The sequence below is a fragment of the Lepisosteus platostomus genome, chromosome 18 (genome assembly GCF_059453375.1).
Source record: "Lepisosteus platostomus isolate fLepPlt1 chromosome 18, fLepPlt1.hap1, whole genome shotgun sequence".
NCBI lineage: Eukaryota > Metazoa > Chordata > Actinopteri > Semionotiformes > Lepisosteidae > Lepisosteus > Lepisosteus platostomus.
Window position 1 is genome coordinate 1,117,052 of NC_142628.1, and position 10,806 is coordinate 1,127,857.

Genomic DNA, 10,806 nt, shown 5'->3' on the forward strand with positions numbered 1-10,806 from the left:
TTAGCTGTTAAGAGCAGACAAAGTTTAGTGGTGAACTGATATTATGGCACCTTGGTAACGATCTGGGAAAATAATGTCTACAGATAAAACTACAGTTGTTAACATTCCATCTGACATCGGTTTTCTTCAGGACTAACGTTTCTCAAATTGAGGGATATGCATCAACAACATTTTCTTGTCATTGCTAATTGTGTTTCCATGTATGAGCTCATAGCGTGACTGTTACACCGCGGAAAACAAGGGACTGCGATGGAAAGGTTCGGCAGACGTCTGCTCTTTACTGTACCTGTACATGTCTTGAAACTGGCAGAGAACGGCAAAAAAAAAACTCAAAAAAGTGCCGTAACGCATTAACAGAATATAAACGCAACAGCGTCGTAAACACAACAACGGCCGCTGTGTGCCGACTTGACAGTGACCATTTCCTGTGCTAGGGTTTTTAAACCAGTGTCAGATCACTATTCAATTGGCTTTGCTCTGCAGGAGGAGTGGTCCGGTCACAGTGTGTCATTATTAATAACTGTGATTCCTCCGTCTCCAGACAGCCTGTTAGAAACTGTTAATCCACCGATTTCCGGTGATTAGAATCAGGACCGGGACGGAGATGAACACTTCCTGAACGCAATTAATCTATTAATTACCTTGATCACCAGCGGATATTTAAGTTTCGTGAAGACAATACCCCTCACTCTGGTATAGTGTTTCATTCGTGTGTGTCGCAAATGGGGTTTTTTTTTGTACGTTTTCTCTAGGTTTTAACTAGTTTTTCTTCGGATCTCGATTCTAGGATTATCCCTTATTCCCAATTGCTTTCCTGCATTGACCCAGTTGTCTTGACTACGGTTCGCAGACTCTTTCTGTACCAAGCTCGGCTTGCTCTCGGGCAGCTCGTGAAAATCCCCTGTGTTGCGCCCTTGATCTTCACCTCCTTTGCCTCGCGACTCGTCACCTTTCTCCTGGGCCGCCTTCACCTGGACGTGTCTGCCCAAACGCTGCTTGCCCCTCGCCTCAGCCGCCCGTCTCGGACACCGCACCGTCGCGGCTCTGCCGGTGAGCGCAGAGGCGGTGCAGTACGGCGGAGTCCCACCTCTGAGGATATCTTTCCTACACTGGCCTGTCGCAGCTCCGCTTTAAGCTCCCAGGAGGCGACAGTATCCCGGCTGATCAAAGCGGTACAAAACCTGTGCGTTACTACGAGCACCATGCTGAAGGCGCTCTCCTCGCTCTGTCGTCCGGCCTCCGTTCTCTCCCGAGGTGCCGCCCCCTGTTCAGAGGTACCGGGAGCCGCCTGTCCGCCCCTCAGCCCTTCTCTAGAGACCCTGCAAGCGGCCGTGGCCTCTCAACGCTGTGTGTCATTGTGTTCTCTATGCAGCCCTGGTCTTTTCCCTCTGACCTGGCCAAAGTGGCGTATATCTTCTCTGCTGTCCGGAGATGCTTTGGCCTGGGCGGCCGCCCTGTGGGAGAGAGGGGTCCGGTGTGAGGTAACTTTCTTGAGCTCAGCTTGGCGTGTGACGTCCCCGACCGCGCCTCTCGGTCTCCAGCAGCGGGGTCGACCGGCGGCCAGCCACGGCCTCCGCTGCCGAGAGCGGCTGGGGAGACGAGGCGCTCTTGGCCCTGTTTCGAGCGGGCGTGTCTGGCCTGCGGGGAGCTGCCCCCTGAGCAGGAGCTCGGATTGCCATGGCCGCCCGTGTCGACGATGCCTCTGCTGGAGAAGGGCAGCCGCGCTCCCCTCAAGCCCACCGTGCTGAGCAGCAGGTCGCCTGCATCTCGGGAGGGCTTCCTGCGGGGGCAAGAGTCGCTCCCGCCGCCACCGTCCTGCGCTCCGGGGACAGGCCTCGGCTCGGTGAGGCCAGAGGAGTCCTCGCTGACTGGAGAATTCTCCTCGTCCTGCCGCCACGGTGGTCCTGGGATCCGCACAGAGCAGAGGTGGTCATGAACGTGTCCGCCCCTGTAGGCATGGCCCGTCGGCACTGGTGTGAGTAAAGAACAGCCCACTAGCGGCTCTGTAGACGCAAACGTTCATCGTTTCTTCTCCCCCGTGTGTGCTGGCCCTGGGTTTTCCATGCCTGTTCAGCTGGGTTGACCCGGAGTTTCCTAGTGGGGGGACTGCAGGGTTGTGGTCACACAGTGGATCCCCAGGAAATCTCCCTTGTGGTAACTGACCTATACCCACCTTCCTGGAAGTAGTGCAGTGCCAGAAAACCAATAACGATACTATAATAACTTTACATGAAGTCTGCAATAGTACCCGGGTTTTATGTGTTGCAACTCGGCTAAAACGTCTTCTTCGGGAGGGTCCTCCGCTGGACTGCACCCTCCACTGTCGGCTCCTGCTGGGCATGGGGAGCAGCCGGAGTCAGGAACTTCGCCGCACCTGAAAGCCTTCGGCCGCCATCTAGTGGCGTCAATGTGAACTGCGACCTTCATGTTTGTGGCTCGCAGTCAACTGTGGAAAACAAAGCTTTTCCGCAGCGCCCACGATCACGGTTTTCAAAAGCATTTGCCTACACAAGACCGTCATCTCGGCCTGTTGTGCATTCCGCTTTTGCTGCATTTGGTAAGGAAAGTGTGAAATCGTGCAACGTTTGTGGTTTTTGGTGTGATTGCTTGTGAGGTTGAGCTTGTCAGTCTAGTTACACACTGAATGTGAGTTCAATTACACTTATGTGAAATACTTATGATTAACAGTTCAGTTTAAAGTATTGTATTAAAATATAGGCAGACCACTTTAGAAAACCATGGAGACGAATAGACCTGCCTGTTAACTATATTATGAACTGGTTAAGTCAGTCTAAAACGTTAATACGATAGCTTGACAGCCTTTTAAATTATATTTTATTGTACGAAACGTAGAAAGGAAGTTCACTTTACAATTGTAATAGATATTCAGAGTTGCTTTCGGTTTTTTTTTTCCAGTGTCTCCCCCGTTTTTCCTCATCTGTGCCAAAAGTGGGATTTTTATTCAGGTCCAAACATAACGTCTGGCCCAGTAAGGATACTTGTCTCTTGGGGGGAGAAATAGCTTGATGGGAAGACTGTTAAAACAAACCATTACTTCACAAATCTCTCTGTAGAGATCAGAACTGTAGCGCTCTTCCAATATTATGGAGACATTCTGCACCCCGTCCCCGGCGTGATGTTACAACCGAGCCTCGTTAGCGCAGTAGGTAGCGCGTCAGTCTCATAATCTGAAGGGCGTGAGTTCAATCCTCACACGGGGCAAAGCTTTTTGCCAGCAGCCATGTCCCCCTACAATTCACATCTGGCAACCAAGCGAGGCTCAGCAGGTGTGAGCCTGGTCCGTACCTGGATGGGAGACTTGCTGGGAAAAACTGAGAGTGCTGTGGGGGGGAGCATACTGGCGCACTATGGTTTCTGTCAGCTCATCCAGGTGGGGTTGGTAGAGGGGAGTACCCATTACCCGTAAACCTCTGAGGGGAGTGTCCAGAAAAGCACTATATAAGTGAAAGCAATTATTAAGGGACGTCAAAGTCGTGTTTTGGACACGCTTTGCTGTACTCTAAGAGGCCTGTAAAAAACAGAAGGGGCCAATTGCAATGAACTGAAAGTAGCGTACTAACGGGAGTTCAACCTGTGCTTAGTAGGCAGCTGCAGTCTAAGTGTGTGATCTACCTTAGGACTAATTGCAGCGAACTTGGCCGCTATGCTTAGTCCGCAGCGCCGTACTAAACCTGTTCTCAATTGCAATGAACACAAGGTAACCGCTTCTGCCCTCTAGAGAAGTAGCGGACTAACTTAAACCACCTCTTCATAGGGCTTAAGCAACTTAGTACCATACTTGGCGTAACGCATTAGAAGGCTCTCGAATGTAGTGGAAATAATATCGTCACTACGTACTGAATTTATGCATCCATCGCTTGGAGAATTGTTGCAATATTTAACTCGGATTGCTTAACATTCATACCACATTTATTAATAACGAAGTTTATTCATACGTGTGTATTAACAAAAGTGTCATTTTCTAATAAATACGTCTAATGCCAGTCATTACTAGCTGTGAATTAAGATCTCATAGGGAGTGAAGAGAACAGAACTAAAGCCAATGGTTATAGAAATGGAGCGTGAGCTTTAATGTGTTCTTCAATATCGGGGAGTCAACTGAACAGGATCTGTTAAATATTTTATTGTGACGGTGATCCATATTTGTGGTTATCAGAGGAAATGGGTGGTACGTTTCGGCATCTTGAAAGTGATTCTGATGGTTCTCTGTGGTGTGGCTGTGCTCCAGTAATGACCGTATTGAAACAGCCGGAGTGCGCTGCATACCTCGGAGACGGAAGAGCTGGCTCATCCCAGTCAATCGCAAGGCTGTGTAGGGCTGCACATACAGTGCCTTGCGAAAGTATTCGGCCCCCTTGAACTTTTCAACCTTTTGCCACATTTCAGGCTTCAAACATAAAGATATACATTTTTTATTTTATGTGAAGAATCACCAACAAGTGGGACACAATTGTGAAGTGGAACGAAATCTATTGGATTTTTGAAACTTTTTTAACTAATAAAAAAATGAAAAGTGGGGCGTGCAAAATTATTCGGCCCCTTTACTTTCAGTGCAGCAAACTCACTCCAGAAGTTCAGCGAGGATCTCTGAATGATCCAATGTTGTCCTAAATGACTGATGGTGATAAATAGAATCCACCTGTGTGTAATCAAGTCTCTGTATAAATGCACCTGCTCTGTGATAGTCTCAAGGTTCTGTTGAAAGCGCAGAGAGCATCATGAAGACCAAGGAACACACCAGGCAGGTCCGTAATACTGTTGTGGAGAAGTTTAAAGCCGGATTTGGATACAAAAAGATTTCCCAAGCTTCAAACATCCCAAGGAGCACTGTGCAAGCGATCATCTTGAAATGGAAGGAGTATCAGACCACTGCAAATCTACCAAGACCTGGCCGTCCCTCTAAACTTTCAGCTCAGACAAGGAGAAGACTGATCAGAGATGCAGCCAAGAGGCCCATGATCACTCTGGATGAACTGCACAGAACTACAGCTGAGGTGGGAGAGTCTGTCCATAGGACAACAATCAGTCTTACACTGCACAAATCTGGCCTTTATGGAAGAGTGGCAAGAAGAAAGCCATTTCTCAAAGATATCCATAAAAAGTCTCGTCTAAAGTTTGCCACAAGCCACCTGGGAGACACCCCAAACATGTGGAAGAAGGTGCTCTGGTCAGATGAAACCAAAATCGAACTTTTTGGCCACAATGCAAAACGATATGTTTGGCGTAAAAGCAACACAGCTCATCACCCTCAACACACCATCCCCACTGTCAAACATGGTGGTGGCAGCATCATGGTTTGGGCCTGCTTTTCTTCAGCAGGGACAGGGAAGATGGTTAAAATTGAGGGGAAGATGGATGCAGCCAAATACAGGACCATTCTGGATGAAAACCTGTTGGAGTCTGCAAAAGACCTGAAACTGGGACGGAGATTTATCTTCCAACAAGACAATGATCCCAAACATACAGCAAAATCTACAAAGGAATGGTTCACAAATAAACGTATCCAGGTGTTTGAATGGCCAAGTCAAAGTCCAGACCTGAATCCAATCAAGAATCTGTGGAGAGAGCTGAAAACTGCTGTTCACAAACGCTCTCCATCCAACCTCCCTGAGCTCGAGCTGTTTTGCAAGGAAGAATGGGCAAGAATTTCAGTCTCTCGATGTGCAAAACTGATAGAGACATACCCCAAGCGACTTGCAGCTGTAATCGCAGCAAAAGGTGGCTCTACAAAGTATTAACGCAAGGGGGCCGAATAATTTTGCACGCCCCACTTTTCATTTTTTTATTAGTTAAAAAAAGTTTCAAAAATCCAATAGATTTCGTTCCACTTCACAATTGTGTCCCACTTGTTGGTGATTCTTCACATAAAATAAAAAATTTATATCTTTATGTATGAAGCCTGAAATGTGGCAAAAGGTTGAAAAGTTCAAGGGGGCCGAATACTTTCACAAGGCACTGTACCATGATGAGGGTGCTGGCTCTTGACGGACTGGTACGCAAGCCAAATGACAAACAAGCAAAGCGTTGTTTTACAATTCCAAAAGCTTTGTTCAATGTTTTTGTTTTTTGCTCAAGTAATTTTATAAAGTTTAATTTCCAGATATGTTAATAAAACTTAACTTTACTGGTCATAAGTTGGTGTCTTTCGTAACGATTTAGCAGTAGCGACGTGTCCGCTTCTTCGTCTGGAGTGTCTCGTTACACGAAATTAAAGCCGCAATAATACTGTAGCGTCTGTTTCTAAGGCGCGGCTGCGCTTCTCATTTGTTTCGTGACTAATTGCAATTGAGTATCTCATTAATAACTATGTCCCCTCACCCGGTGAATTGTAGCCTAAATGCAATTTTTAAATTAAAAACTAACATTAATTTGCCAGGAAGTTCAGTTTCAAAATAAACAAGAAACAGAAAGTAATAACTGTATATTAACGTGACCTACGTATTAGCCTACTAATTAGATGAAATTGAAATGTTCTGATGCACAGTCCCCTGCAGTCCGGGCTAATTAGAACAACAACGCCGAGCCCTGGGAACCGGATTAGGAACAAGTTCATCTGAACTCCAGCTTTGTTCCGCACGTTTTTTCGCTGCAGTTGAACTCAGCTGGAGATGATCTCCAGAAAGTACGGAACTAACTAAACAGCAATTTAGTACGCAGCTGCGTACTCACTCGTGAAGTTCGTTGAGTGACCCAAGAGGCTCAGCGTGCATTAACAAATAGGAATGCTGTATGAGATGTGGGAAAACCACACCTCTAGAGCTTGAAACGAGTCTGTACAAAATCCATTGTAACTGAGAATTGATCACGACCTTGAATCATCTACTACATGTTCATTGGATGATGGAATTTTTTTTTTTCCGGCAGACGTCTCTGGTGTCGTATTTTTGAACTCGTACAGTATTTAGTAAAAACGGTGACTACTTTTTATTGAAATCGTGTTATCACTGCAGAAAATTAACTGGCCAACATAATTTTATTACATAGAAGTTGTGCAGCAAAATGTGCTTTTTTAAGTTTTTCTCTTTACAGATTATTTGTGTGAAAATTTTTTTACTGCCCCAAAACTACCTTTTTAAACGATTTTTTTTTACCAGTAAGCCCAAAGGGTTTTGCAAGACGTTTTAATACTATACAGTACCAGCCAATCTGTTTTCATTTTTGTAAAGTGTTCTTTGCGTGTAGATTCTCTTAGTGAGTGATAATATTGATCTTCTAGATCTGAGACAACCGTGCTCTGTATTTTTCTTTGCTTCCTTACGATTCTGATTGAATTTAACGCAACATTATAAGAAAGGTGATCTTTAAATAATTACCTATTAACATGTAATTATTAATCGGCAATTCATGTTTTTAATTATATATTTAAAACAAATTAAAGTACAAGAGTTAAGACAAACTTCATTAATCCAAATTGCATTAATAGATTTGAAAAGTGAATACCTATAAATAAATTTCTGCATTTAAAAATTCTGTCCTATTTTATATCGCAGTGGTTTGCTGAGCCTACTTTCATTTTTAATGCTAAATTAGTTCGATTTGTTAATGTCACTGCTACAAAAAGTATCTTTGGTTGAGTCTCAGTGACACAAATTGCATCGGTTTAGTTGATCTCACTTCGTAGCTAAATCCTGTAGGTTACAACGTAGTACACTAACGACTCCCAGAACGGGCGTGCAGGTCTGTGGTTTGTCTTGAACTATCTTACGTCATAGAAGACCTTCTACAAAGGATCGCCGAACGGTTTTGTTGCGCAAGCAGTGAATGGGCAGATGGTAACTCGAGTCACAGTATCAATAGCCAGGATCTTCCGCAGGAGACATACCTGCTGTATATTAGTTCTCAGTGATCAATTGAAGTGATCGACTTGAAGCAATTTTCTGAATTTTCAGAACTCTTTTCAAATTATTAAGGAACAGTCATGATGAGATATTCAAAAACCGTAATATGCCGTACACTGTATATACACACTCTCATAAACGTACACAAAATAATCTATGTATACCTTATTCCTGGCAACAATGAGGAAACATTAAATCCACAGCATATTATCCAACACAATTTTAATTACAAGATTACGCACATCGAGCACGGATCGTTCATCTTTTTCAGATTTCTAAATGTTTGAGCCCAACATGCAGTTGAGAATCCCAGAAGAAATCGCTTCTTGCGTCTTCATGGTTGCTTTGGCAATTGTAATGGCTCTTAACAGTTCTTATCGTGCATTTCCTGCTAATATGATTTTATGGTTACTAAGCTCAAAGTGACATACGGACAAAAGCCTTGCTTGCGGGACTAACAGTAGGATGATTACAAAATCACAAGCATTTACGCACAGAAATCAAGGGTGCTTCACAAAAGCATAGTTCATTTTTTTGCTATAGCCTAAGCTTTTGAAAATAAAAAATTAACATACTAAATTCCCTTTTTAAAAGCAGACTGAAGCAAAACTACTTTGCGGTCTTTCAAGGGGTCCAGTTATGTTCTCTTCACAGATGAAATGGCATGGCCGATTGCTGCCGCGTATAAGCCTAGAAATATCACGATTGTAAGAAGCGACAGTACGTTGGAGACGATGTTGAAAGTTCGCGCACGATTTCCGAAGATTCTGGCGAGCTCCAGGTTCCTCACAAGCTTCTGGTCTCTCGCCTGTTAAAAAACAAACAAACGTGGTGATACAAAATAAGTTAACTTATTAGTTTTTACATCCCCGGAAAAATCTAAATGTAGAAGTCTAGCGAGACCCAGTGTAAGTGGAGCAATCCATTATTTTGTATATTTTGACCGTTTACATCGTTGTTATTTTTTTTTTCTGTCGCTACTGCTGTTTCCAGATTGTACTCGGTACTGCGCCGTAGCCCTTCAATGGTTTAACTTTACCAAGTTATTGGTTATACATATCTTACTCTTCAAACTGACAAAGATTCAGTTGATGTGATGCAGTATAGGAATTTTAACACCTATACACCTGCAACAGAACAGCCAAAAGATTTAAGGCAAGAAAAGATGATCACATTTTTAATTGCACCTGTAGTGTATAATGGGGTAAGTTGTCCGCAGAACAGCAGCTCTGATGTGTATTAAAGAAACTTTCGCATGAAATCCGCTCTAAGAGAAAGGCACGAAAAACGGAGCCTACTCACCCTTACGGAGTTCAGTAACGCCACCAGTCCCAGGCAGCAGCAGTTGAGCATGGAGAAGCTGCAGATTGACCACACGATGTGATCGCGGATGAGGTTCGGGTTATCTCCCACCTCGACCACGACGGTCTGGGCGAACTGAGCTGTGCCCTCGGCCTTGGAGGTGGCGACCGTGGACGTCATGGCGGCTGAGGACTGTCCGGGGCTCCAGCGGCGTGAGGAGTGAGGTGGGTCCCAGCTCTGTCGCCCTGTTTTATATCTCTCTCTGACAGCGGGGGGCGGGCTCAGACCGATTGCACCACAGCCATCTGCAAGACCGCTCAAAGCCCACGAACAGAAAAACAAATACCAGACCTGAACTGGTAAAAGTATATTCAGAAAATATATTTTACTACAGACAACAATCTCCAAGAATGAGATGCTTCGTGAATGTTCTGATTTTTTTGACGGTATGTTGTAGGCTTGGTTGATCCTGTTGGCTCAATGGGTAGCCTCCTGGACCCAGGATGAGAGGTCTCGAACCCCAGTCAGGGAGGAGAGAACCAGGGGACAGCTGCAAGGTGGAGGGATGCTTCAGACAAATGCAAACGGAGATGTTTGATTTACACTGTACTGGATCTAATTTCTGGAATGGTGGCAATTAGGACCAGCTGTGTGAGACTGACTTCAATCAAAGTTTATTTACCAATAAATGTCATGGTTATCCTTCCTGAACTTGTTAATCACCTTTGCCTAACAAGCAATTGATGGCTGCATGTAAAACTTTCCACTAAAACACACAGATACGTTGATAAAGTCTTTGAAATGTAGAACATAGCATATTTTTGTTTTTTCATTCCAAACCAGAAACGAATCCATTTTTGGCAACAAACTGGCATTTACAGGAAACCAAGCTGGCACAGAGCTGCTCGAGAATGGAAACCACAAGCTCAGGCCTGTATGTGTTTTGCAAGGTGTAGGTGAATAGGATATTAGCTGCAAGCCCTTATGGAGGTCAGAGACTGGCAACAGGATGTTCAGAGAGGTGCACCCGAATGTGTACAAAATTGTTAAAGGTTTAAAATTTGGTTCACAGTTCAGTCCAAATCTAGCAATAGACAGTGTTCAGTAACAATAGTATCATCAACCCCTTAGAATTCAGACACTTTGGTAAAACAGAAGCCAGAGACCACAAATGGAAATTGAAAACTTTATTACTTAATGGGTGGGCTCTGCCTCATGCTCCCCAGCTGTATTGCAGAAGCTGATAGCCAGATCAGAGATCCACAAAAAACAATCGGCAGCCTCATTCTCTTTTGTACTTTTTTTGTGTATCCTGGTTTGTTTTTCACGGTTGGAAGATTTCCCCCCCCCTCCCACTCTCAGTGGTGGCTGTACATAAATACCTTATTGGTTTGGATACTTGAAATGCAACAGCTATTGGGAAATAACTGACAAATATGCTGCTATTTTGTGTTCAGTACAGGGGGATGGGGATTGATTCAGCAGATTCCAGCCTTGGGTGCCTGTCTGTGTGGAGTTTGCATGTTCTCCCCAGGCTCATGAGGGTTTCCCTCTGGGTACTCTGGCTTCCTTCCAGAAAAAAATCCAGAGAGGATTTAGCGATTCTTACTGTAAACCATGGTTTCACCTTTGCTCCCATGACAGG

At 44.6% G+C, this 10,806-nt stretch overlaps 1 protein-coding gene and 1 non-coding gene across 2 annotated transcripts; one reads left to right on the forward strand and one right to left on the reverse strand.

Moving 5' to 3' along the window:
* Window positions 1–3,149: 3,149 nt before the first annotated feature.
* trnam-cau (transfer RNA methionine (anticodon CAU)) lies at window positions 3,150–3,222 on the forward strand. The gene has a single exon. It is a non-coding gene; the product is annotated as a tRNA-Met (tRNA).
* Window positions 3,223–8,064: 4,842 nt separating this feature from the next.
* LOC148645419 (dispanin subfamily A member 2b-like) lies at window positions 8,065–9,393 on the reverse strand. The gene is made up of 2 exons (XM_088611807.1): window positions 9,162–9,393; window positions 8,065–8,667 (listed from the first exon to the last, which is right to left on the reverse strand). Exons 1-2 carry the CDS (start codon window positions 9,339–9,341, stop codon window positions 8,497–8,499), a joined length of 351 nt encoding a protein of 116 aa, XP_088467933.1. The 5' UTR covers window positions 9,342–9,393; the 3' UTR covers window positions 8,065–8,496.
* Window positions 9,394–10,806: the final 1,413 nt, after the last annotated feature.

Excerpts from the sequence above, each read along its gene's own strand:
- LOC148645419 (XM_088611807.1), bottom strand. The coding sequence starts at position 9,341 with ATGACGTCCACGGTCGCCACCTCCAAGGCCGAGGGCACAGCTCAGTTC. Across the intron at positions 8,668-9,161 it reads CGTTACTGAACTCCGTAAGG|GCGAGAGACCAGAAGCTTGT; the intron begins GTGAGTAGGCTC and ends GTTTTTTAACAG.